Here is a 27,742-nt window from a genome sequence, read left to right as displayed (position 1 = left end):
GAGTTTAAGGCTTTTTATTTTTCCACTGAAAATTAAAAAAATACCTTTTAAAAAACTGCTCTGCAGTAATCAGGAAGGAAAAGGGGAAAAGCCACAAAGACACAATGCATCACATGTGAATGATAAATGGCCAAACAGGGGATGGAGTTCATTTCACTAGAAATTAAAAATAGGAATACTACTTGTATTTTTCACTCATGAACAAAGATGCAAAAAGTAAATTTTTTGTAATCCAGAACTCATTATTTGGTATGAGGTTGGTTTTTTGGTGTGTGTGTGGGGGTGGGGTGTGGGACAGGTACTGGGGACTGAACTCAGGGGCACTCAGTCACTGAGCCACATCCCAGCCCTATTTTGTATTTTATTTAGAGACAGAGTCTCACTGAGTTGCTTAGTGCCTCACGAAATTGCTGAGGCTGCCTTTGAACTTGTGAGCCGCTGGCATTACAGGCATATGCCACTGCGCCTGGCTTTGGTATGAGTTTTGATCCATATGAGAAGGAATATTATGATTTTAAAAAATTTTAAATACAAATTAGAACACTGAGATTCACTAGCAAAGAGTTTTAAAATGGTAACACAGGGTTGTCAGAGGCATGGCAATGGGTACCCCAGCACCGGACATCATCCATGCACTGTTTGTAGTAGCAAACGCAACAACAGACGTGGGACGTGTGGGCTCAATGGGCTCCGTAGGGCATTAAGAACAGTTCTGCAGACCCATGAAAATGGCCGTGGCCACTGAGAAGAACAGCATACAAAAAAGGGTCCTCATTGTTGTTTAGAAAAAGTCACAGGGCAAGAGAAAAGTGGCTGGTGCTTATCTCTAGGCTGTATGGCTTTAGGTTGTTCCTCCTGCCTTTAGCTGTTTCTGAATTACCTGAAGCTTTTGTCTGCAGTAGGAATTTCTACTAATATTAAGAAAAATAATAACGAGCGCTCTGTAATCACGGCCCTGCCTTCCACCCGTGCTGCTCCGGCTGGGCTGCAGGCGTGGACTTCTTGCCAAGCAGTGGGCGCCCACTCAGACACCTCTCAGCGAGCCTAGGAGAGGTAGGCGCGATCCCATGTAACAGAAGGGCCAGGGACTCAGCAGAGGACAGAAGACAGTCCAAGGCCACGCCGTGCATAAGTAGAAGTTACCAACTCGGAGGCACAATTTCCAGCCTGCAAAGAGTGTGCCAAGCATGCGATATCTCTGTACATTTTTGATTTATAAGCAAACCCTGAGGATGGGAAAGTCTGCTCAGACTCTCACAATGTGAGACCCTGTCCCCCACAGATGTCCACTGAGGCACTTCCAGAAGGTCCCGAGTCAGCCTCGGAAAGATGCTGAGGGGTGCGATCACTGCTCCAAAGGCCTCTGGGCTTTTCCAAGAACTCAGGAGCTCAGAGGCGGCCAAGCCTTCCTTTGACATTCCTGTCTCAGAGTCGCCTCTACCGACCATGGGCTTCTCACACACCTGTACAGCTCCAGCGACCAGTGTGCTCACGAGTCAGCGCTGGGGAAATACTGGATCAGCCCTTTGCTGAAAACACTCCACGTTCAATAGTTTTCTTTCCTCAACTAAAGGTGTTTTCTCCTTTCTGGGATCTTTTCCTAAACTGCCAATATGTATCACGTGCTTTGCTAGGCTCTGGACACACACAACCGAGACAAGGGCGCTGATCTGAGAAGCCCTTGATCAAACAAACCACAAGCAGAGAGAGAGCAGAGCGGGCTGGCGGGCGGCCGGGCCAGGCGGGTGCCCGGGCTGTGGCTGCATCACGCAGTCGGCTCTAAGTTTCCATAATGGCACACGTGCCCGATTGATTTTTAGATACAAAAAACACACTCCTCGGCCACATGAAAATGACCACTCACTCCTCCTGGCCCGGCAACTGGAAGCCACGGGACAGACAGGACACTTGTTTGGTGCTGGAGCCAGCAGGTCTGGTGGGAGGCATGCTGGACCAGAGCCAGAGGAAGCTCCTGCTGGGGTCCTCATGAAGTCAGCGGGGACGCGAGGCCCCTGCACCTGGGCTTCCTCATCTCTGAAGTGCAAACGCAGCCTGGGTCCCGATGGCCAGGCTGCAGGGCCTGTGTGAAGAGGGGCCATTTCAGTGCGGAGCTGGAGGGGACCAGCAGCGGGCACAGGCCGCGTCGAGGCGAGCGTCACAGCGCTCCAGAGCCGGCTGAGCGCCAAGGAGGGCTGCCAGCCGACCCGGGGAAGACTGGCACTGCGATTCCACCTGAGTTGCCGAAAGGCGCGGGTAGAAGGCTCAGGCGGCCAGGTTCCTGCCGAGCTTGCGTCAGCACCCTGCAAACGAGAACGGGAGGCGCCCACAGCAGACAGAACGGACCTGTGGGAGCCGACATTCGAGACCGGCTTAGAGCTCGCCCTCCAAGAACACTTACTGAGGAGTACGGATACTTAGGGAAGGTGATGTAAGAGGGACAGCGGGCGAGTTAAAGAATGGCCGCTGTGTGCTGCAGAAACTTCTAGAAGGCAAAATGGCCCAAGAAACGCTCCACTAGGGAAAAACAATTGTTCAAAGCAGATCGTAAAATGTGCACCCGGCTCCCAGGTCAACCTTAACGATGGAAAAAAAAAGAAAAAAGACCTTGCCCGACCTGGGGTTAGTGAAGTGGTCGGGAAGAGGTGTGCGCCACGTGCCTCCTGAAGTCACGGGCAGTGTACTCGAGGGTGTGAGGCCTTGATCTTAAGACAAATGCTCCAGGCCTTGCGTCAGAGACTTGGTGGTACCATGAAAAGTGCACAGCACTTTAAGCACACAGATGCAAGACACACCAGCCACCTGTGTGTGTGACACTCTCAACTGAGAACCAAACACCTCCCACTGAGGGCACATTAAGAAACCCACAAATACATTCTACTGTCATCCTTAACTAGAAAGAACAAATAGAAAATTAAAAATAGAAAAGAAACTCTCACAGCACTCCCGTAGAAAGGTGGGTTTTCTTTTCTTCTTCAAAAATCATCGGAAAACTGAACATTTATACCTGTTACACTTCCAAAGCCGAAAGCAATAAAGAAGACAGCCTGCTGTCTGCACAGGCATTTAGCAAGGGCCTCAGCACAGGGCTTCTGTGACAGGAAGGGAGGAGGACTGCCTCTGGGACACCCCGTTAGGACTCCGGCTGAAACAGTCCTAAGGCAGGCAGCCCATGGAGGTCACAGAACAGGGCCTGGGACAGAGGCTCCTCTACCTGCAGCTCTGCCCAAGATCAGAAGGCAGCAGCCTCTCTGAGTGTTTAGATCATCTTAAATGCCAGGATGTGGTTACTAAGTTGGATTTGAGACCTACCCTTGAAGATGTCAAACCCAAAAAACCCAAAATAACTCCCTAGAGAGAAGATCCACACTGTGTGAGACAAGCCACTTTATCTGGGTGAAGGGATGACTTAACTCGTGAAACTCTAGGACATAAGAACAAAAATAATTCCCTTGAATATACTCAACTAGACTGGTAAGGCATTTTCCTACATAAAACATTATGTGTTTCCCACTATTCCAAAGGAATCTAATAAATAATTATACAGGGACGAGCCCAGGTCCAAGTGGAAGTGAACACCTGGCGCCTGAGGAACCAAGTCCAGGCGCCTGCGTGGCGCTGAGGCTGTCCCCCAGGAAGGCCCTCACTCCCAGCTCAGCCTGCGGTCTTCCCTGCTGGGCCCAGCCCCAGGCTCCAGTCCCTTCTAGAAGAGCTCCTCCAGGTGCAGCCCAGGTGGTGGTGGAGCCCAGGTGGTGGGCGGAGCCGGGGGACAGCACAGGAAGTGGTCGCAGTCAAGGCGTCCCCAGGCCACCTGTCGCCCTGCACTGAACTGGCTGGGACACTTCAGCCTGGCTCCGGGCGGCGCGTCCTCCGGCAGCGTCTGGGCGTCCAGGCTGCGGCGGGCCATCACGCGGGGAAGAGCTCGGGCGGGCTCTCTCCATAGCAGTACTTGGCCACCGGGTCCCGGTAGGTGTTCTCGTGCTGCACACTCTGTTGGCAGAGGGGACAGGAGCAGGGTGAGAGGCAGAGCCGGAGCAGCAGGCAGCCCGCAGGCCCTCCCGGCAGGAGGCTGGCCCAGTCCATCTCCAGGGTGACTGGAGGCTCCCGGACCCTCTGAACAAGGAAGGACGCTCGGCACCGAATGCCAACAAGGAGCATGAAGAGGGACACGTCACTGCCACGTGATGGCCTCTTCCTGTCCACCAGAGAGCTTTTTTAATGGCATGAGCAACTACTTTTGCTCAAACTCTGTAAAAGATTAAACTCCAGGTGGTGTTTACCCCTGACCCTGTACTTCAAAGAAACTCAGTTCCCACGAAGGAACCCCGCGGAGAGACGAAGGGAGGCACTTCAGAATCACCTTCAGGAAGTGTGTGCACCTAATCCCGTGGTGCATGTGCCAAAGCCCACGACACCACACAGCCTCCTCTGGCTGGTGCACAGCAAGTGTTGCTGAGAACAGGGGGACATCTGAGCAGCCATCTTGGGTAAACAGACCATTTCGTGATCTGGCCTGTAAACCCCCACAGGGAAGGGGCGCTCAAACACTAAGGAGTGAAGACCTGTCTTAATCACCGGGATGCTGCAATACAGGACAAACGGGACGTGCTGGGTCCCTGAGCTTCGCATAAGTTCACCCCTCCCTCCTCCCTTCTTCCTCCAGGACGTTCAGTTCTGGCTGGACCCAGTGAGATTCAAATAGATTGGCGGGACCCAACCAAAAGGGGACAAATGTTTAGCTGTTCAAATGTTAACCACTAATGCACAGGTCCTTGTGTGTGAATGCTTGAAAATCCCTTAAGTAGAGTGCTTTCTCAGCCCTCGGGGCCGCTCCCCACTCAGTCATTGTAGTGGTCTGAGAGGCTGGTTGCAGTCCAAGCTCGAGCTTGCAAAAAAACCTCGTTGTGTGTCTTGCATTACCGTGTGTGCACTTTGACTCTCTGGGGATCGGTGGATATTGGACCCTAACAGTGTGACTTCGAGCCTCATCCCTGGTGGCCGATTTTTCAGCACTTTGTTTTCATACAAGCAACCTGAGGTTCTGGCTGGTCTAGAGTTCACTACGTAGCCAAAGACCAAAGCGACTAGTGTTAATCCAATTTAACAGACATAGAGACAAACCTGCTCTTTGCTGGGATACTGTTATCAAAACAAACGGAATGGCAACTGGGAAATCTCCATCTATAACAAAAAGACAAACTCAAAAAGTGGAGTGGCTTTGCAACAGAGGTCCCCTCCAGCTTCTGAATACAGCCCTCCTGGCTCTGAGGCTTGTTTTTAAGGGACATGGTTTTTTTCCCTCTCTTCTCCTTCTCCCTGTCCCTAAGGACTCGGGAGATGGGGTTATCTTCTCTTCCCCATCCTAGGCCTAGTTATCTGTCCTTGAGCACAGAACCACCACACGAAGATCTAAGAAGTGACTATCTCCCAAATTAACAAGTGGATTTCAACACACACCAGGGCACCGAGGACCCCACCCCACCGCATCGGGGCTCACCTGGAATGCAGCCTGAGTCCTCTTTAAAAAACCCTCTGTTCCCCCTGATGGGCGGAATCAGCCTCTGGGGCAGGAGTCCCTGTGCTTCTCCTTTGCTAGCAAACCACATGAACCTTCTTTTTCCTGTTTCTCAAAACTGTATCCTCCTTATTAAATTGGCATATGGGACAAGGACTGAGCTTCAGTAGCAGCTTCACTTAAGACTGGAAATAACTCCTGGGTTTTATCAGGTAAGGACAGAAAGTGCTCGGCCTCTTTGAGCATTTCTCAGAACAGGAGCGAATGTGAATCAAGCAAGTTCTGCGCCCCGCCTTCCTCCTGATTTCTTTAAAGTCCACGCAGGCAGAAAGCTCCTCAGGCAAAACAAGCCATCAGGAGCTCCTCAATGCTTTCAAATGCACTTTCTACCCTGGAACACTGACCAAGGATACTGGATGCTCTCAGAGCAGACCAGAGACATAAAAAGGGGCATAAAATCAAAGAGTGGACACAGAAAGCTGGCGAAGGGGACAAGAGTCCCAGAGCAAGACGAACGAGCCTGTGACCTCAGACGAAGCCAGTGGAATCTTGGAGACACCGTGAACGGAAGGCAGGGGTGCGCTGCGTAGTGAACACACCTGGAGATTTACAGAGGCGCTACGACACCGCCAACCTGAAAGCTGTTAGCAGACTGACGGGAGGCAAAGGCCTTTCAGACCCCTCAGTGACAGACGCACTGCGTGTGAGAAACAAAGTCCTGGTGTTCAGCTTTAGATGTAGTGACCTGGAGGTAGGAGAGCAGGGTGGAGAGCGGCAAGCAGGTAACAGAGAGTGAGGCTTCACAGCCCCTGCCAACAGCAGCCAGGAGGAAGGGGCCCGCCTCCCCTGACCAACAGAGGTACACCATACTTGCCAAAAGGCACTCAGCGCAGGGGACTTCCCACCACAAGGGAACAAAGGAGGTGGGACAACTGAAAGACATGTTCCTCCAAAGAACCCACAGGAGCAGGCAGAGCCCAGAGGACACTCAGAAGACTGTGCACACAGCACTCAGCCATGAGGAACAAGGGGAGGGAATAAAACACCAGCCACCAACCTGGGCCCGACCAGCAGGCATGGATCTTGCAAGACCATCGTGAAAGCAAAGCCTCTCTTGGCCCATTCCTTGGACTTGGACCGGCGAGCGTGTTTCTTATGACGTGGGGGCTCGTCCGGGATCGCCATCCTGCCCACGCCTGCGAGGAGCGGAACCCGGTGGAGGGGGGATGTGTCCCACTTTGGGTGGCCTGCTCTGCCCAGATGTGACCCCCACCCCACCCAGAGGCCACAGAAAGACCTGAGACTGTTCTGCAGGGCAGCGGAAGCAACGCTGGGGGCAAAGAAGGGCAGGCAGCTTCCTGGGCTAAGGTGGCTGGAATTTTCGGGGGTCCAGTGTGTCGACTAAATAACAGTGGTCCCCTTCGCCTCCGAACGTAGCTCTGAGGCTTCTCTCTAAAAGAGACATGTTTCCTTTTCCTCTTCTCCCTCTCCCCCTCCCTTACCTGGGGCTGGGGAACAAGAATGCCCTGAGCTATCTGAGCTCCACAGGAAGGAGGTATCTGCCAGAGGATCTAGCAGGAGAACATCTCCCAAATTATCAAGTGCCCTGGGACCCCGACGGGGCACACCTGGAATACAGACTGAAGAGCTCCTTTAAAAGCCCCCTGTTCCTCCTGCTGATGGGCAGAACCACAGCCTTAGGACAGGAGTCCCCTGTGTTTCTCCTTTGCTAGCAAAGCAATAAAACGTCTTTTTCTTTTTTCTCAAAACCATGTCCTCATTATTGAATTGGCATCAGGGACAAGGAACAAGCTTTCGGCAATACTAAGACACATCCTAGACACGAAGCGTGTGCAGAGTCCCCATCTGAGGTTCCATTTTCCTATAACAGAAATGGCCAGCAACTGCTGGCTCAGGGTGTGCAAGAATCCCCAACAAGGGGGACTGAGCCCCTGGGGGGCCCAGGGTGTGCAAGAAATCCTCAATAAGGGGCACAGAGTGCATGGGGGCTGGGAGGCTGAATACACAAGGTGAAACTCAGTTAGAGGAACCTACCGAGAAGGGCAAATGAAGATTCTAGGCCGAGGGAAAGGGAACATAAATGGAACGATCCCATATGTGCGACTCTTCTTTAAGAACTTTTTCCTGAGGACTGACGGACTCCCACATTCTTTAATATTCTGTTCTGATTGATCTTGTTTTCTAAATGGAGTTTCTGTTTTTCTTTCTGCTGTTTTTATTCGGAGGCCAGTTAATTATTCAAGGGTTAACTCTCAAATACACTAGAAAAGGAAAGAAATCTTCTCCCTTGAAAAGTCCTAAGCAGCGAAGACAAACAGTGACAGTGGGGTGAACAGTCCTGTGGAGGCTGAGTGGCCAGCTGGGCCTCCATTTCGGCGTCCACCATGCCTGACAGAGGGTTCCTTTCCAGGTCTGGTCATACTAAAAAAACGGGGCAGGCACTATTTTAATTTCTAAGGGGTCAATTTACATTGGTAAGAATGACGTGTCTTTGAAATCACTCATCTACACACTTTTCTAGTGGCCAGCCAATCAAGAAAACGTTAGTTTCTATAAAATGTTTGAAATATAATTTCCATTACTTTAAGGATTTTTCTTTGGCAGGAATAATTGATATAAAGTGTTAACTAGACTTGTCTGATACCTTGGTTTTTGTGGGTAACCTAAGTTAAAAATGAGTAAATTAGATTCAACCTAAGTGGGATAAACATTTATGAATGTATCTGTTAGAGGAGACAGCTGATTGATCTGCAAAGTTAAAATACTAAAATATCAACTGGTAAGTTTAAATTTAAATGTTCTTGACTTCTTAAATTCCAGAAGGCACATATATTTGGGTCTATTAAATATGTTTTTATAAGTTGGGAAATGGAAAAACAGTTTTGTTTTGGTACCAGGGATTGAACTCAGGGGCACTCGACCACTGAGCCACATCGCCAGCCCTATTTTGTATTTTATTTAGAGACAGGGTCTCACTGAGTTGCTTGCTTTTACTGACACTGGCTTTGAACTCATGATCCTCCTGCCTCAGCCTCCCAAGCCAGAAAATCAATTTTAAGGTTGCTTTGCTTCTGGGTCTAAACTAAGAGCACAGTTACTAACAGTTAAAATTCTCATAGATGTAATTCTATATAAAAGTAATACAAAAAGTTTCAGCTATGTTTTCATTTAAGTATTGCAAATAAATATTTCATCTTATTAAAAAGGACTAATTTGTCTTAATTCAGAAATTTCATAAATTTGTCTAATTTCAGAGTCAACAACTCGAAGAAGGGAGATATAAAAAGTTATAGGTATGGAAAAGTATATTTCTGAATGAGAAAGTATTTTGTATGATAAAGTAATATTTTTGTGCTCAAGTCCAGCATGAAAGAGAGGACTACACAAGTCGTACAATGTCTAAGTTGCAAATGGTTTGTGGAAGGTAAATCTCAACAAGTTTGTGCATGGGATTAAGCTGACTATTAGTAGTCAGTAAAAATCATTTAGAGGCTTTTCTAAAGTCAAACTTAAATGCACTGATATGAAACAAAGTCTAAAACATTGATCTTTTCTTACCTATCAAGATAATTCCTTGTGTCTGTGAGGTTTTATTACTAAAGGAAACTAAGTCTTAAAGGAATTAGTATTTGTGCCTATTTTAAAGTTTTTTAAATGATTACTTCATAAATAGTTAAATAAACACACTGTTATTTTAGGTTATTTAATGTAGTACCCTAAATATATGTGACCGTATATGCATCTGAAATAAAATGTGTGTCTAAGGCTTACCTAAGTGTTATGTAAGTCTGTAAAATGAAAGTTTACGCAGGTTTACAGGCAAGGTAACTGATAAGTGCTCTCTTTTATACATCGCATCTGACGTAAAAGGACCACAATGCCATTTACAAACCTAGATTATATCTGTTTGCTTTGATTAAGTCTATTTCTGATCATTAACACTATTTTCTAAATGTAAAAGAGATTTAAGGCTAGATTAGGTGAGCACTTTACCAAGCTAATGTTCTCCAATCAAAATGTCTGTAGCAATAGTCTCCTTCAGATTTATGTCATTTAATATTCTGCAACTGGATAGAGGTAACCCACTATCAATAAGATATATTTAGAATTTTGTGCTACTTTTTATATTGGGATAGAAATTTAAATGTGTTTTTGGAAGCTAATCAGGAGAACCTAATTTTTTTAAATGTTAACAATATGGAACATGAAAGCATTTGTCACTATTTCCACAAAAAGAAAGTTAAAAGTTCTCTTAGTTTCTGTTTTGATTGTAATGTGTTACCTGATGCTTATATGGACTCAGGAAACAATACATGAGAACTTTGTAAAATTATCTTTAAGGAAGAGGCAAAGATCAATTTCAGAATAAAACCCTGCTTCACCTAAGCGAAGGCTCTGCCTCTCACCCTACTTCATGTTAGGATGACTCCAAAGAAGGCTTTGAAAGCCCATTTAAAAAAGTAACTGTGGGCAAATGGCAGAAAGATCAATAGAGGGAAAGGAGCAGGGGGTGGAGAGGGGAGGGGACAGGGGTACTGGGGTCTGAATTAGAACAAGGTGTTCCATACTTGTATGAGTATGTCAAAGTGGATTCTACTGTCATGTGTCTAAAAAAAACCAATTAAAAAAAAAAAGTTGTGTTTGAAAGACAGATTTTTGTCATACTGATTACTGTGATCTCAAAATAAACAAGGGATATAATACAAGAGTAAAGGTTTGGGTAAAATCTAACAGGTATATAAGGTTGTAAGAGTTTTTGAAGAAAGTAAAATTTGTAAAGGATCTCATATGTGATTGAGTTGATAAATTTATGGGTCTTTCTGGAGGTAAAATGGATACGAAAGATACATTAGTGTTAGTATAGAAATGGTATCTCTTGGTTCAAAGCTGTCATACCAAGTATGGTTTTGAGCTTGCTGATTTCATTTTGTACTTTCCTAGTGTCTTTGTTGCCTGTTAAGTGTTTTGCAGAGGTGCTTCTTCTAATGGAACTGCCTGAGTTAATTAGAGACAACAAACCATCACCTACAGGGCAGGCAGGACACAAGGCTGACTTCCAGTATCAATACTGACCCCAGGGCTGGGGAGATAGCTCAGCTGGTAGAGTGCTTGCCTTGAAAGCACAAGGCCCTGAGTTCAATCCCCAGTACCACACACACACACAAAAAAAAATACTGACCCCAATTCAATGAAAGGGTACCTGTGACATTACAGACGTGGAAGTTCACTCCCACTTGAAGGCTGGTGAAACTGGTCTGTTGGATGTTTAAAACCAAGAACATGGACACCAAAGTCAAGGAAGTAAAAGGACCAAGGAAAAAGCAGCCAATATTTTGGCTCTTGCCCTCTAAGGACAGAAGGACCCAGGGAATGGGGACCCTCTCTGATTAGAGAGATCAGGAGGACCCTAGAGAACAGGAAGCCAACCAGTGCACATTCTGACAAGAGGAAGGGCATTGGAGAGGGAATGCCCTGATGCTTCCAAGGGAAGCAACTGTGATCAGCAAGATCCTGACCCACCCTGGCAGATGGTACAACTGGAAGAGGAAAGCTAAAGAAGCCAAGGGCATCTCACACATTCCTAAAAACGGTCTCTGAGGACTCTCAGCTGACCCTAAGAGAAGTTAAGAACAAGGTCAATTTTGACCAACTTGGTCTTAAACACCTGGCAGGAGGAGAGTATAACCAAAGCACAGTCACACACGGGCATTTAAAAGAAAGACAAGTGTCAACTGGATGTATATCTGTGTCAGTACTTCCAAAATTAAGTACAACTGAGAGGTTATAAAGCAAGGGTTTTTATACAAGAGTGCCTGATAAATGTCACAAACAGCTCTGTCAGAGTCACAAGTCTGTTCTGAGTCAATTTAAGACTGACAAGTCTTCATAACCTCCTACACAGGCAACTTAATTTGTGTTTCTGGGTTTTTTGTTATTGTTATTGTTGGTATGATTATTAGCCCTGATTTTTATTGTGAGCTGCTTCATGGGCTCCCCTACTTGGGAAAAGCTACAGAATTCCTGCCATGGAAACTAAAGGCCAATTTCTAAGAAAGTAGATACTGGCCATATGGCCCACTTCAGTCATCTCTCAGACTAAAGGGACTCTTGGCTCAGACTCCTCCTCTGGGGTGTGCAGGTTATCACCGCCAGCCTGGTGACTTGGTTTTAGCCAAGACCGAGAAGAAGACAAGTTCAGACCAGCTGGAAAGGACCTTACCAGGTGCTCCTGATCGCTGGGACAGCTATGTGAACTGCCAAAGAGGGGTGAACCTATTTCCATAGGTGGTCTCCACCTCAAAAAGTAAGTGGCTAAGATTGGTGACAATACCAAAGAGTACAGGAACAAAAATGAAAATGAGACCAAAAGGTAGAAAAAGTAGAAGGGGGGATTTGTGAGACATAGAAAGTCTGGTGGTCCGTTTTCAGAACACGGTGTTCAGCTTTAGCTGTAAAGTGACCTGGAGGTAGGAAGGCAGCTGGCGAAGAGCAAGATGGAGAGCGACAAGCAGGTAACACAGAGGGTAAGACTGCCAACAGCAGCCAGGAGGAAGGGGCCCGCCTCCCCTGACCAACAGAGGTACACCATACTTGCCAAAAGGCACTCAGCGCAGGGGACTTCCCACTACAAGGGAACAAAGGAGGCAGGACAACTGAAAGACACGTTCCTCCAAAGAACCCACAGGAGCAAGCAGAGCCCAGAGGACACTCAGAAGACTGTGCACCCACAGCACTCAGCCATGAGGAACAAGGGGAGGGGATAAAACACCAGCCACCAACCTGAGGCCCGACCAGCAGGCATGGATCTTGCAAGACCATCGTGAAAGCTTTGCTTTTTGCTGTTCCTGTGTCTCTTGGTCAGATGAGCACGTTTCTCACACCACGTAACACCAACAAAGCACACCAACGCATCCCAACAGCCCGACAACTGGCAGGTGTGTCCCCATATCAGACACTCACCTGCCCGTCCCCTTGAATCCTAAAGCAAACCACAACTCTCTCCCAGAACAAATCACTGCTCACTCTAAAGGAGTGGCTGCTGGAAAGCCAAACTCAAATTTCAGTCAAACACAGAGAGAAAAATAAGAGCTGGATTAGTAAGACTGCACCCAGACTTGAAAAACCACTTTTATGCCTCCACTTAAGTGCAAACATGCCCACCAGACGGGAGACGTGAGAGGTGGCTGGGCTTGAGCTAAAATAAAGGCTTCACTTGTCCCAACTTGGAGGCGTCTCCTGCTGACACTGTGAACACCATCATTACTCCAGACAGAGCCTGGCGTGGCTTCCTCTCAACCTCGTCTCCACCGTCGCTCCGCCCGCGTACGCTTGCTGGTTTTCTCCAGCTGCAGACTCTTCCCGCCTCCCCCAGCTAGAGATGGTGGCTTCTGACCTGGGAAGAGGTCCTGCACTTAGCCAAGCACAATTCGAAGTGATCTTCCACTGCCATGAAGAGGTTCTGGAATGCCACAGCTGCCCGGTTCAGGAAGCGTTCCAGGAGAAGTTGCTATGGAAACAAAAGTTAGTACCTGTGATAATTCCACACGAGCCAGCACAGGCCATGGCTCAATAAGAGCTGCTGATACAGAGGGCGGGAGAGAGGGAGCCCAGTCCCTCACTCACTAGATCTCTGATTAGCAACACAACGGCCATTTCTGTCAGAGTCCCTGGGAACCTGCTCCTTTCTCTGAGGACGAAGCCTGCTGTACAGCAGTGCTTTCTGACACCTGCGAAGTTCTTTCTAAGTTCTACAACCAGAAGAACCTCAGAAGAGCCTCGCGATCATACGAAATAAAGGGTGTTGGGCCAGAGGGGCCTGGAACCGGCGGCTCCCGTACCTTGTTGGGCTGCAGGCAGCAGGACACACAGTACTCGTAGGCGCCGCAGCAGCCGTTGGCCAGGCAGCCATCGCAGCAGTACTGCTTCGTGCTGGGGACGCTGACGTCGCAGCAGCCGTTCGTCAGTAGATCCTTCCTTTCACAGACGTACCCTGCCAGTCAGAGGAGCCTGAGCGTGAGGCCAGCAGTGAGCACCGAGCAGCACCAAGAAACTACACAAAGAGCCAGAGCGCCTGACCACAGTAGAGCCAGAACATGGAAACACGGCTAGGGCCCCCACTTCCTCGCAGAGGGCGTGGGGGAACAGGGACTCCCCCATCAGAGCCAGGCTCTACAATGCAATGCCCACTAGCCTGCTGCCCGGCGTTTGATCTGGTCACCATGTCAACACTGCAAGTCCCGCCCACAATTTCCTGTTCAACCTCTGCACGCCAATCTTTCATCAGAGCCTCAAGAAAAATGTCCTCTTTTCTTTCTTCCGTTTTTCCCCCATCGCAGTGCTGAGAATACTCTTTATCAGATAAAAATATGAAAATAGGAAAAACCAAGGCATTCATTCACAAAAGATCTTTATAGATTTAACTAGCAAATAAAACACTCTTTACAAACATTTTTTAAGTGCTATCTGTTTATTTAGCAATTTGGAGAATTTTTCAAATGGAAATAGTCATACTTAACCTATATAAAGTAATTTGGGTTATTTACACATGAATATACCAGGGACTCAGCTACCCCTGGCATCAGGGAACACAGTTCTCCAATGCCTGACGAAGAGACAACCTCCTCCTGATTCTCTCCCCTCAACTACATGCATCCACCTCCTCCAGCCCAGGTGATGTATGCATAACATCACCTCCCCCACAGAAACTGATTTATTGTTCAGAGCTGCTACACAGACATTTCTCTACATCCTTCCAGGAGTGGGACAGAAAAATGTAAGAACAAGTCCAGGAGGGCCACCCCTTGGCTCTTGAGAAACTCCCAGGTGCATGCTCAGGCCCACAGGTGCGTGCACAGGTCCACAGGTGCAGAGCAGCTGTTCCCAGCATCATTCCACTCACATGCCCCAGCTCCTTGTCCTCAGAGAATGAGACTTGGTGAAGCAGAGGTTGTTTTCAGAAGCTACACTGGAAAACAAAGCCCGGGTAGAAGCAGGAGGCACCAGTAGAATAAGGACAACAGAAGGGACCAAGGGGGCCCTTGCTTAACACTTGAGACACCGCGGCCTCGGGAGAACAGACCTGGTTACCTGGGAAACTGGAGCCCTCTGTGTTGTGTGACCATGCTACTCTGTCTCCGAGGTTAGGAGAGATGATTCTAATGGCATGGTGAGTGTTTCTGGGATTTTCCCAACTATTCCTACTTATTTTCTTTATAGGGAATTCAAATAACTAATCCAAGTAAGTCAGCACTTTTCTCAAAATTCTGCCCAAAATGATAAACACACAGCGACTCTGTGCCAGGAACATAGAAAACACTGTGTGACCGAAACTCCACTTGTCGAAGTCACCCTTCTGCCCTTTTCTTCCATACTGCATCAGTATTTCAGGCCTTCTTTCTGTTTCCAGAGCCAACTTCCAGCATTAAGCCTGGAATCTTCAGGTCTAATTTCTGGAAAGTTCGTCAAGTTCTCAAGACCTCTCATCCCATTGTGCATCATGCAGCAGATGTTATTCCAACAGGTCCGATGAGATCACAACCTCAAAGTGTGTTGCCACTGCCTGGGAAATTAACTTCCGACCTGGGTAAGCTTGCAATTCTAATTGGCTGCCTTATTTAATAATGTGTTGCCCTGGCAATATTCATGGTGGCATCTGCTTGCTGACAGGCACGTGTGCTGCAAGTTGCTTTCTTAAATCCCTTCTCCCATATTCACGGATGTAAAATAAAACCTATGACGCTTGGATTTTCACTGATTGATGAGTTGATTCTCAGAACTTTTTATTTAATGAGTCTGTGAGTCTCTGTCTCATCTACATTAATCAGAAGAAAAGGATTCTTCTGCTAGCTATAATCAAAGAAAATGACAAATTGTGTTTATAACTCAATGCTACATTCTAAAGTCACGGCATAAGATGTCAGGTTTCCTAAAGCTGAAGTAAGCCTGAACTCCACCACGTCGAGGCATCTGTTCCCGGTCACAGGCCTACCCACCAACCAGCTGCACTGTCTGGTGGCAGGTACCTTCCCTTTGCTCAACTTTACTGTTAAAAAAAAAAAAGTCACTTGCAATATCAGTTTTTTCATTGTGACCTTAAGAACAGGTTGTCCACTTCCCTAAAATGTTCAGCTCTCTTACCCTAGGTAGGCAGTTTTCCTCTGACCCCTTTTTTCATTTCCAAATAACCTCATCCTTGGTTTCATGACTTTCTTTTTGAGAAAGTTTTATTTTTTATTTTGCCGGGTCTCCAAATGTTTTTAAAGCAATCAGGTCTCCCTCTCCCTTGGCCTCGCCATGTGTAGATGAAGATTCTAAGACAGGTGCACCTGTAGCAATTCCAATGCTGTCCTGTTCACAAACCATTTATCCTGAGACTCTCTGAAACAGGGTAAAGGTATGCTTGCAAACAAACAAGAAAACCATGTTATTTACAAACCACTAGTTAAGAAGAAGAAGAAAAAACCTATGAAGCAATCAGGGAACTCTGAACACTGTCTGGACACCCAACGTGAAGGATAACGTGAGAGTTTTTCTGATGTGATAATGGCGTTGTGCTTAAGGGTTATGAAGGTCCTTAGCAATCCTGGGCCGCTAGCCCGGGGGCCCCTCCCCTCACCTACACAATGAGGCTGGCAGTATCTGCCCTCACGGGTCTGCTGCAAAATCAAACAAACGAAAGAGAGACACTGAAGGAATGCGTGCAGCCCAGCACCCAGCAGGCAGGAGCTCGGTGGGTAGGCGCGGGCGGAGCATCTGCAGGAGGCAGTGCAGGAGGCTGAGCTCTGGCATGGATCTAGTCCGCTGCCCACGAAGGAACTGCCTTTCTTATAGCTCAAAAGGAAGTGAGAAACCCTCCTCTGACGGTTTCCCGCTGAGAGGAACATATTTTGAGTATGATTCATTTGAAGTTATCCACTCAGCCCATCAACGACCACATTTCCTGAGGGTCAACAGCATGCGGATTTACTCAGGCCACCAAGGAGTTTTAAACTGAGCTCTTTCTTACCCTACAGAGTTCACCAACAAGATGAGAAGAAAAGGCTGTCAAGAGCAAGATTAGCAACGGATGGACGTAAGGTGCTACACGGAAGCTGCAGACCCAGGAACCGTCAGAGGAGTCCGAGTCACTGAAGCAAGCTTCTCTGATATGAAGGGACTCGATGAGCACAGTGTGAAAGACAAAGAAGACAGGAGCTCGCAGGGAGAGGCACCGCAGAGGAACGCCTGCCAACACCAGCTCCAGACAGCCCGCCAAGCCGCTGGCTCCCGGGAAGCCGGCCTTACCTAGGTCGTCCGTGATGAGGTGCTTCCCCTGAATGGAGTTCCGGCACTGATTGCTTGGCCGGCTGCTATTGCCCAAGTTGAACTGCACCTTCCACGGAATGGGCTGGTCGTGGTCCTGAACCTGGAGAAGATTCCGATCTCTCACCGCCCTCTCCTCCTACCAAGAGACCATCAATGAGAAGGTTAAAGTAACTTTTCTTGCAATCTCACCAATTTCTTGTAGACTACAGTGAGAGGTAAAAGCAACCTCTGAGCAGGATCATAAAATAAAATTGTAGGAACGAATGGTAAGTTCGTGCTGTGCCTCAAACTGGCAGGCTTACACACAAGGTCCAGAATGACGTGCACATTAAAAACACGTAGAAGTGCTTGTTTGGAGGTACAAAGTTTTGAACTTTTTATTTCTGATGGCCTGTCATTTAGAATTTTTTTCATATTAGAAAAATGTGGACTAGAACACAAAACTTGACTACTTTCATTAAAACAGAAAAGGAAACATTTTTTGTGACTGTCATCTCAGGCACAGCAGACACATTTAGAGCACAAGGTCGCTTCCACTGGCAGTTAAGGTAGTAGAGACAGTGTGGGAGCTGAGTTAGGGGCCGGACCTAGCGGAAGATGAAGCGTGTCATCTCAGGAGTCATCGGTGAAGGAGTCCTGAGAGTGTGACCCTCACAGCATGTCCACAGCACACCAGAGGGAAGAGCGGCCCCGGGGCGAGAGTTTATACCCTGCTTCTACCCCTGGAGCCGTGCTGGGCTGAGTCTTCAAAATCATCGTTTCTGTGCCATTAAAAACTGAGGAGGAAGACGCTCGAGTGCCAGAAAACCAGCCGAGCACGAGACAGCCACCTTCTGAACGCTCACCTCACCACTGGAAAGCAGGACAGCTGGAAAGCCTCTCCTGAAGGCTTTCAAGTTCTTTAAACATTCACCATCCGGAGCTCGGTGGCTTTTACCGTGAAGACTGATCTGCTGCAGGGTGCAGGGGCACATGACTGTAATCCCAGCTACTTGAGAAGTGGAGACAGGAGGATCTGTCTCAGAAGTGTTTTTTAAAGGAGCAGGGTTTGCCTGGGATGATGGAGTTAGCGCTAGAGGCTGGCCTAGCACGTGAGAAGCCCTGGGTTCAAACTCCACATCGCAAACGAAAAAAAGACCTGTCTTGTGTCACTTTTTAAGCAAAAGGGACTAACCTTGAAAATCTGATGGCAAAGTTTATATAGTTTTTTAAAACTGAGAAACATGTTTGCAATTACCAAGATTTCTTTAGGAAAGTAATCTGGGAAGAGTCATTAACATTTTTAAAAATACATATTGACACGATTTGGCCCAGCAAACCCTTTTCTGAAGGCCATCCTACAGACAACACCAACGTGTAAGGATGCACAGGGTATTTACAACAGCATTGTTTAAAAGGTAGACAAAACCTAGAAGCTCAACAGAGAACAACTGGGTATAGCACAGCTTTAAAAGCAGGACTGCGACGGACAGGCGTCTGTCTAGATCAGGTTTGAAACCCACTTGAACATTCAGTTACCTAGAGCTTAAAACAAATTCTCATTCCTGAGTCTGCCTACAGACGAGGAGAGAGCCTCTGTGGTGAGAACTGGAAATCGGTGTTCTTAAAGTCCCCAGATGATTTTAACAGATGGGGTGCAGACCACTGGGTGGCTATAGTATAGGAAAAGAAAAAGCAAATTGAGAACAGTGTGCACTGCGTCGCCCATTGTATTACGATAACAATTATAACACAGACCTGTAGGTTGGAAAGAACTGAGAAAAGCAGAAAAGGTCTACCACAGACCACTACCATGGAGGGAGCTTCATGGTTATTCAGATTATCTTTGGTCATCTTTGGAATATTGTTATTTTTAGTTTAAGACAAGCTTATTAACAACAGGAGAAACTAAGTGAAGGGCCTACAGGAGCTAGGCTATCCTTGCAACTTTTCTGTAAAGCACTCATAATTCCATACCAAAAGTGTTTTTAAAAAATGATTATCAACATTAAAGAGAAACTACCCACAATCCCATCACACAAATAAAACCATATCTGTGTCTGCAGATGAACTTCTGGCCTGTGAGCCCAGTTTACTCCACAAATTGGGATGCTTTGCATTCAGTTCTTCTTGACACGAACGGGAGAGGAAAACATTTCCAAGCCCCTACACAATCTCGGACACTCTCATTTCCAGGTCTGCGTAATGACCCATCACTGATGGCCGTGACTCAGGAAGCACATCCTCCACAGATCAACACCAGGCCCAGGCTTTGTTATGGGAGATGGCACTCGATAAAATGTGAGGATTTAAAATCTCTGTGGAATGATTTTTAGTAGTAAATGCCATGTGATGTCAAATAACTCCCCCAAAACTGTGGTCCTGTCATTTAGAATTTTTTGTGTTCTTTAATTTACTGTATGTAAAATGACCTTTCAAGGTGACTTTAATTTCTACTCTGCCTCCCCCCGAACACTTGGTTTATTTTAAAAGGAAAAAGTGGCACCAGCCGGCACAAGCTGTCCAAGCACAGGTGTGTTCCGCGGGCAGCGGGAGAAGAACAGCTAAGTGCAGGAGTCTTGGGAACTGGGACAAATCGCTTAGGTGCGCCCTGCTTAACTACCTGTGAATTCACACCCCGCTGCTCGCGGGGACACACCACTTAACTGCATCATCAAGCTATGTGCACATTAAACTGAGCTGCAAATGCCACCCTGGATAAATTAATAGCTATAAAGACTATTAAGGGGCCGGTCGGAGTGCAGTAAACTGGCTCTTAGGACAAGGTTAAAAGTGCCTTTAACACTGTTCCCAAGCTATCCTGTTATTTGTCTCGAAAGAAACAAGAGTTGGTGGCCGAGGGAGCTCCACGCTACATTCCTGGCAAACGGGAACAATTCTCCCAGGGCTTGAACTTGTTTTCAAACATGAATATTCAAGACCCTGCCAAAAGAACCGTGTGAGCGAGGCCGAGGGGACACGAGGTCACCAAGTGGCGCTGCTCCCCTTCTGAAGGCGCAGTCTCTCAAGGAGCCTGGGAAGGTGCACCATGGACTTTCTTCCTTCGGATGGGGGCGTTTAAACTTTTCCCAAACTATTCCCCCCTACCCTATCAGGTGGTCTCAGCTTGAAGCTCTTCACCAAATATGTGTATCTTTTCATTCAAGATTCAAAGGTATGGAATTTCTACAACGTACAGAGGCTGCAGGGACAAAGGTGACCAGGTGCTCCAGTCTCCAAAACCTTCTGGGAGCTGCTGGCAAGGAGGTCTGCACCCAATCATTGCAATGGCCACTGCAGACGCCACGACAGATGTCCTGGGGCACCTGGGGCACAAAGGAAAGAGCGGGAACAAAAAGGAACAAAGACCCATGGGAACCTTCCTCAGAACTGTGAGCAGCTACAGAATGTGCACGGCTGATGCGGTTGCTCTGCCTTGGATTTTTAAAATGTGTATTAATAACTGCGCTGTGTATGTTTCAGGGGTTGTCAAAAAGGTCAAACATGTTCACGGCCCATGTGGCTAAGAAAGCACTAAAACCTAAGGCACTACTGCCATTGAGAGATTTGCCTGAGTGTCTTGAAACGGGGAAGGATGGAAGCCAAAGGGCTCCCCACATGTCTAGTATTTGGGAGATGCACCCAATAATGAAAAATTAAAGTTATAAAAAAATAAAAAGAGCTTTTAAAGTTGCAGAAAATGCTTATGTGTTGTACAGAAACAGTAGGCTTAAATACATGCAGAAAAAGTGTGAAAAATGACAGGAAAAAATAAGGAGGGGACCCCTCTGGTTAGTGAGATTACTGGTGACCGCTCCCCTCCTCTGTCCTGTGAGGCACTTCACAAACTTTCTGGGTGACCTGCATCTTGGTGATCAGTGAAAACCACAAAACAGAAGCCAGACTACCAAGGCCATCTCATGATCGGCTGCACTGCCCTTCGGAGGGTGTACGATGGCACTGATTCACACTCAATCGCTTCAAACCCAGGATGTTAATGTGTTTTTCAAGGAGTTTCGCAAATAGTCCCCTGAATGGTAGGAGCTGCAGCACTGGAGCAAGCAGGGGACACTCCTGAGAGGACCTGAGGACCCTACGGCCAGCACTGGGCGACTCTGACCTCAGGCCAAAAGCCCTGGAGCCAGGCCTGCCCTGCCCCGCCCCGTCCTCCTGCGTGTCCTGCTGTGCACACAAACCAGCCTCTCTGAGCGTTCTGCTTACTGTCTCTCCTCCTTCCCCACATGACAGGTACTAGGAGAGCAGACATCACCTGCTCCGCCCACGCTCCATCTCCAACACGCAGCAGCACATGCCTAGAGGCATACAGTGGTGCTCATGAAGATTTTGTTAAAGAACAGGCCCAAGTTACCTGGCACCACTTGCCATCCCCAACCCTCTGCCCCAAAGGCATCCCCACCGCCCTCACTGATTTCTCCTGTGTTCCCATCTGTAAAAATTTAAATGATTCCCCAAAGCATTCATTAACATGAAAACCAAAGAAAAGAAGAATCCAAGAAGCAGAAGCTAATAACTATCCTCTGGACCAACGACGCCCTGCTGCATCTGCTGTCTCCCCAAGCAAAGCTAGGGACTCTGCGGAGCTTCCAAGTTTCCAGGCTTCTTCGCAATTAATGATAAACACCTCCCTCCCCGACCCCGAACTCCAGCTCACCGTGCTGTTCTGCAGATGGAGAACCTGGAGAGGTGCGGCCAGGTGAGGGGAGGCAAACTCACCTCCAGGCACATGCTGCAGACTGGCAGCACCAAGATGAAGCATGCCCAGCACCAGGGCAGCACAGGCAAGGCAGGCAGGGAGCAGCCCAGGCTGGCCAGGGCCACACTGCTCGAAGTTCTAGTCCCGGACCCTTAATACGCTTGAAAGGATCACCAAGGACCCAATATGTGGGCTTCTGTGAATTGTGACTGATGATGTTTACCGTATCAAAAATTAAATACATTCTTAAGATATTTACATTCAATCAATTGTTAATTCTTTTAAAAATAACAATAATGAACTCATGGCATGTAAGCACATTTTTGTTAAAAAAAAAAAAAAAAAAGTTTTCCAAGAAACATTAATGAAAGAGGGGCAATGTTTTTATGTTGCTGTGACCTGACCCACGGCTTATGTGGGGCGCTGGAGTCTTGTCTGCCTCCGCATTCAGTCTGCTGCAATCTGCAGTCCGGGCTGAAGCACAGGAAGAAGAGCTACGTGCTTACAGGTGAGGCTGCAAGGGTTGGAGGATGTCAACAGCTTTCGCAGATGACTGCCACACTTGACCCCAATCCTTGACAGTGAAGTTCTATACCAGTGTGTTGGAGGACAGTCATGCAGTCCCCAAAAAAGCTAAACGCTGGGCTGCCATCTGACCCACCAATTCCACTCCAGCTCTGTGCCCAACAGAAATGAAAACATGCCCCCACAAAAACCTGCCAACAGGTGTCCACAAGAGCGCTGTTCATACCAGTCAAGAATGCCACCAAAAATGACTGGGTAAGATGCGACAGATGCTGACGACATCTAGTCAGACAGGAAGATGGAGATTTGATAAATGCCACCCACGGATGAGCCCCAAAGACAAGCCCGCTGCAAGAAGTCAGTCACAAATGACCCTGTAAGACTCCACTCATAAGAAAGATCCAGAACAGGCAAACCTATAGAAGTAGAAAGTAGATTGGTGATTGTTTAAAGCTGAGAGGGAAGGACAAAAAAGTGAAGGAGACGTCCTAAAATATGCCTGTGCTGGCTTCCCAACTGTGAGTCACTAAACACACTGAGTTGTGCACTTTAATCATATTATACAATTATATAAATGTGAATTATATCTCAGTAAAACTGTTGCCAAAAAGCAGTTCCGTGTGATGTGGACTTTGAAACCATGCCTGTGAACTTTTCATGCACTGTTAAAATCCATGCGTCTCTCTTGCACTTTGAACAGATCTTATGCAGATCTTCCAAATGTTGACAACATTTTCATTACATATCAAAAAGGTCACATATGTCAATATCACCAGTGACCAAATGGAAGTTCCTTAAGTGTTGGGAAGTTATCAAGCTCAGGATGGCACAAACATGTTTCCCAAAATTCTGATTTTCACTTGAAAGTTTGGATTTCATCTTTGGCAACAAATATCGTCAGCTGTTTTCTGTGCAGTAACAGGCTCACTTCACTGGTTTTCAAGAAAATGTCTATCAAATCTCCAAATCTGAATAACTACAGTGTAGCGCTCGGTGTTCAGGTGAAAACGGTGGAACCGGTGCAGCGTGCAGCTCGGTCGGTGCAGTGTGCAGCTCGGTCGCCAAGGGCCGTTCCTCAGACAGCCAGGCTTCAGCCCGCGGGGGACAGCTGGGTGAGCCATCTCCCATCTCATCACCAGAAAGACAGGCACTGACAGAGCAGGACGGGCCAGGGACTGGCAAGGCTAATCGTGCTTACGGCTTCGCCCTCGGGTGAAAGAAGGCTTTCGATACTGGTGTGACAGCAAAGAATGCCGTTGCTGCGGGACAAGCGGGTCACTGCTTTACCCAGGGCTGAGGCACCAGGTCCACCCACCATTACTTCTGCACCAGCAGTTCGAGGGTCACCAGTGAAGAAAGCACACGTGAGGGCTCTTTTGAAAATGATTCTGGCCACGCAGACCCCTGAAAGTGTCTCGGGACCCCTCCGGGGTTGACAGACCACGTTCTGGAAGCTGCTGGACCAGGTTACTCCGAGTCTGAACCTCAGTGGCTGAACAGGACGGATTATTCCTTGCTCATGGTACAAGCCCCACACAGTGCGCCGGGGTCTCTGCTCATCCTTGCTTCTCAGGCAGCAGGGCCCCCGCCCAGCACACAGGCTCCCCACTCACTGCCACGTGGCTGCTCCTACCTTCAAGAGGGCGGGAGAGCAGGGCCCACCTGTGCAGAGGAGGCCGACCTCCGCCCTGTGAACATCCCTGATGTCTAGCGCAGGAAACAGGACGTGACAAGGAGTGAGTCACCTGGAGGAAGGCTATCGCCCACAATCTACTGGTGTACATCAGCTCAGACCCCTCCAGACTGAGTGTTGCCAGCAGATCTACTGCTAACAAATCTGGTTTTTCAAAAGAAGCCAGAAGAAAAGATTAATTTGAAATTTCATATATTCTAAATCCCATTTTTAAAAACCACTGTGCAAATACTGCACATTATAGCTGTTTTGTCAGTCACAATGTTATTAATGAAGAACATGAGCTTGAAAATCAGGCAGACCTGCCTGAGATTCCACCTTGCACCTTCACAAAAGAATAATCCCCAACCACAGAGAAGTCCCACAAAGTGGAAAGAAAGACACCCACAAGTAAAGTGGTCAAAGGATAGAAGCCAAATAGGGAGGGGAACTGTTGGATTACCAGTATGATGCTTGACTTTTCCAAAGGTAAGCGGAATTTAAGGCAAAGTAACATTCTACACAAAAATAAACTCCAAAAGAAATAAGATTTAAACACGAAAAACAATGCAGATAAAAGATGTAAACTAGCCACTCTGAGCAAAGGCAGCTTACATGGTCTGAGATATAAGAAGATATCTTCCTCATATCAACACACAAACAAAAACGTGAGCACTGTCTCTCGAGCATCGACCTGTTGCAGGGGAAAGGCAGTCGCGCGCTGCTGGAGAAGGTGAGGCAGAGTCACCGGGAGTACACGTCGTGTAACCAGACAGCAGCACCCTGTGCACTACCTTCCATGGCCGGTACTACTGAGGCAGAAGCGAGGTGCAGCAGCGTCTGACAGGCCACCAGGGCCAGCTTCGTGAGCAGCTGATCCATGCAGCCCTACGGCACTAGCAACTGGACACTTCCCCCCAAAAACCCTATGTTAGAGTATTCGTCCCTAAAGTGATACTAGGGGAGGTGACGTCCATATTATAGGTGGGGCCTCTGGGAGGTCATTAGACTCCATGAGGTAATGAGGTCATGAAGGTGAAGCGCCTGTTACCGGATTGATGCCCTTGGAGGGGGCTGAAGGGACCGGATCGCTCCCACCATGCAAGGGTAAGCCAGAAAGGGGGTTCCCACCAGACATGGACTGCGTCCACACAGGGTGGAGGCCTCAGACTTCCCAGCCTCCAGGATAAGCGAGACGCCCAGGTTCTCCCCAGACCCCGTCATGCTGGAGCAAGCCCTACCTTTAGTCCAAAGCCCTCTTTAGAGAATTCAGTCAGCCAGTCGGGGAAAGGACCTATCACAGCGATGGACAACACAAGCAGTCGACAGATCAGTGCTTCTTATATTTTGGGGAATCAGACCCAAAAAATTTGCAAGGTGAAAATTCTACCAAGTTACAAGGGCTTCAGTCATGCCTTTACTCCCACCCTGCCCACTTGTGGTCACAGGTCACAGCAAGAAACAAAGACACTGTAATAAAAATAAATAAAGTGAAGAGGATACACTGTGGTACTTAGGTTTTATAGGGAAGGAAGAGACAAGACAAAAAATCAGGAGTGCCAGCTTGAGAAAAAGCAAACAGCACCCCAAGTACAAATGCCACCCCAAGTGCACAGACACTTTTTTGGGGGAGGGGGGGTAGTACCAGGGATTGAATTCAGGAGCACTCAGTCACGCATCCACATCCCCTTCATTTAGAGACAGGGTCTCACTGAGTTGCTTTGCACCTCACTTAGCTGAGGCTGGCTCTGAACCCGTGATCCTCCTGCCTCCCGAGCCACTGGGATGACAGACATGCGCAACCACAACTGGCTACAAAGACGCTTGTTTGTTCAACCAGTATTTGAAGTGCCTGGCAGTATTTGAGGGGCTGAAGGGTCTCTGAACAAGACACATGAGGTCCTTATTCTTCAAGAAATACCTTCAAAAACGATGAGTGAGGCAAGACAGGTAAACAAGTAAATGAACAAGAATGTTCAGTTGGGGAGTCCTACCATAAAGAAAATAAAGCTTATGGGCGAGAAATCCTGGATCACCAGGTATGGCCAGAGTAACCAAATATGGACAGTTAGTCTGACCTGAAATGACAGAAAAGATTCAAACACACAGACCCCAGAATGGAATCTGGGGTTTTACCCGAGGGTAACAATACACATGGGAGAGTAACATGACCTGATCCTCTTAAAGATTATCACCCCTGCTGCTGGGTAGAGAAGTGATCATGAGACAAGAAAGGAAGCAGAGACCTGCTGGGCTACTGCAGTGGTCCAGGTAAAAGACGACAGACGCTTAACCTAGGGCGGCAACAGTGACAACCAAGAGAAATGAAGAGATCCAGGACACATGGCAGAGGCAGAGCCAACATTCTGGATATAGGAAATGTCAGAAAAGAATGAGGCATTTGTGGCTTGGACCACCTGGTGAACAGTAACGCCCTTTAGTGAGAATGGGAAGACTGTGGGGGGGCGGGGGGACAAGTCCTGGCACAGGAGAATGAGAGTTCTGCTTTGGCCAAGTATGATCAGGAAGAGCTGTCAAGTGGAACAGCTGCTGCCAGGGACCCGAAAAAAGAGGGAATGGGGTGTTACTGTTTACTAGGTACCATTTTTTACATGATGAAGAGAATTATGGGGATGGATGGTAGCAATGGCTGCACATTATAAAGACACTCACTACTCCTGAACTGTATGGTTAAAAATGGTTACAAAAATGAAATTTATGATTATCACAGAACTTTTTTTGGGGAAAAAAAAAGATATCAAGTAGGCAATCACCTAGAAGAATCTGGGGTTTTCTGGACAGGTCTAGGCTGGAGTTATACATTGGGAAATCAGCATACAGTGGGTAAACAATGGTGCTAGAGATCACCTGGGTCAGGTAAAGAGGAAGCCAGGGGACTGAGTCCTGGCACACAACACTCACAGGCCCACCATTCTAAGAAGCAACACATGACTGGAGAAGTGTCCAGAGGTACCAGAAAACACAAGTCACAGAAGCCCAGCTGTTCACGATCAGCACACTTCCTGGCCAACAAGAGACTTGCAACTCTTCTCTGCTCGTCTAAAGGGGGAGGTGGATACAATTCCCTATCTTCCTTTTTCGAACTTGACCTTTGAGAGTGTAAAGGCAGGCTCTTAACGACATCAGGACAACTGCAAAACCAAGGACAGTCCCCGGTACACCCTGGGATATGCTCAGCCACCCTTTCTTTAAACTCAAGCGCTCAAGTTGGACATCTAAAGAAAAACTAAAAGAAGGGGGAATGAAAAGAAAACTCCACCCAACCAAGTTGTGCACCAAAAGAAGTTCCGTCGAGTCACCCAGGTGGCCTCAGCACGCAACCCCGACTCGCCAAATTGAACAGAGCAGGCACGCCAGCGCTGGCTTGGCGCCCGACCACTGCCGGGCCCAGTCACCTCCACCCCTCCGAGCCCCGGTTACCCCGGCCGTAAGGCGGGGACGCCCACCTCTCCCTGCACCGCATCGAGAAGGAAAGGCACGCCCCCCGCAGGCCTGGATTGGCAGGTGAAGAGGAGCACCGAGCGCCAATAAAGGGCAGGAGCGCAGCTGGAGGGCCCAGCGCGGCGGGTTCGAGTCCCCGCGCTGCCCCGGCCCAGCAAGACCTTTCCGCCCCACGCCCCCGCGGAACAGGCAGGACCCTTGACCCGCCCGGGGCCGCGGGGCAGGAACGCCCACCTCTCCCGACCCTGGGACGCAGAAGCCGGGCGGTCACTGACCTGCTTGAAGGTGCTGCTGAGGAAGTAGACCAGCGAGAGCCCGAAGACCAGGGCGAGCACCCACCGCTTCCGCAGGAGCCGGCGCCACACCATGGCCGCCAGGTTCACCATCCCGGCGGGGACGCGGGGCGCGGCGGCCGGGGAGCGGGGCAAGGCAGGCCCGGGGACCCGGCGGCATGGCCCCTACGCGCCGGGCAGCCTGACCACTTGCTGCAACACCGGCCCCGCCGTCCGCGGCCCAGCCAGCTCCCGGCAGCCGGCGCGCGTCGCACCACGTG

General features: G+C 48.3%; 1 protein-coding gene across 5 annotated transcripts; it reads right to left on the bottom strand.

Annotated features, from left to right (window-relative positions):
- On the bottom strand, positions 1-27,742 carry Spring1 (SREBF pathway regulator in golgi 1). Of its 5 annotated transcripts, XM_047561283.1 has the most exons (6): positions 27,465-27,742; positions 16,817-16,973; positions 13,372-13,523; positions 12,927-13,040; positions 5,119-5,178; positions 1-3,987 (listed from the first exon to the last, which is right to left on the bottom strand). In XM_047561283.1, exons 1-5 carry the CDS (start codon positions 27,573-27,575, stop codon positions 5,143-5,145), a joined length of 570 nt encoding a protein of 189 aa, XP_047417239.1. In that variant the 5' UTR covers positions 27,576-27,742; the 3' UTR covers positions 1-3,987; positions 5,119-5,142. The 5 variants fall into 5 exon arrangements, with proteins under 5 accessions (XP_047417239.1, XP_047417238.1, XP_047417243.1 ...); XM_047561282.1 differs by lacking the exon at positions 5,119-5,178; XM_047561287.1 differs by lacking the exons at positions 5,119-5,178; positions 16,817-16,973.

Source organism: Sciurus carolinensis, chromosome 8, assembly GCF_902686445.1.
Source record: "Sciurus carolinensis chromosome 8, mSciCar1.2, whole genome shotgun sequence".
Taxonomy (NCBI): Eukaryota; Metazoa; Chordata; class Mammalia; order Rodentia; family Sciuridae; genus Sciurus; species Sciurus carolinensis.
This window is presented reverse-complemented; position numbering and strand designations above follow the sequence as displayed.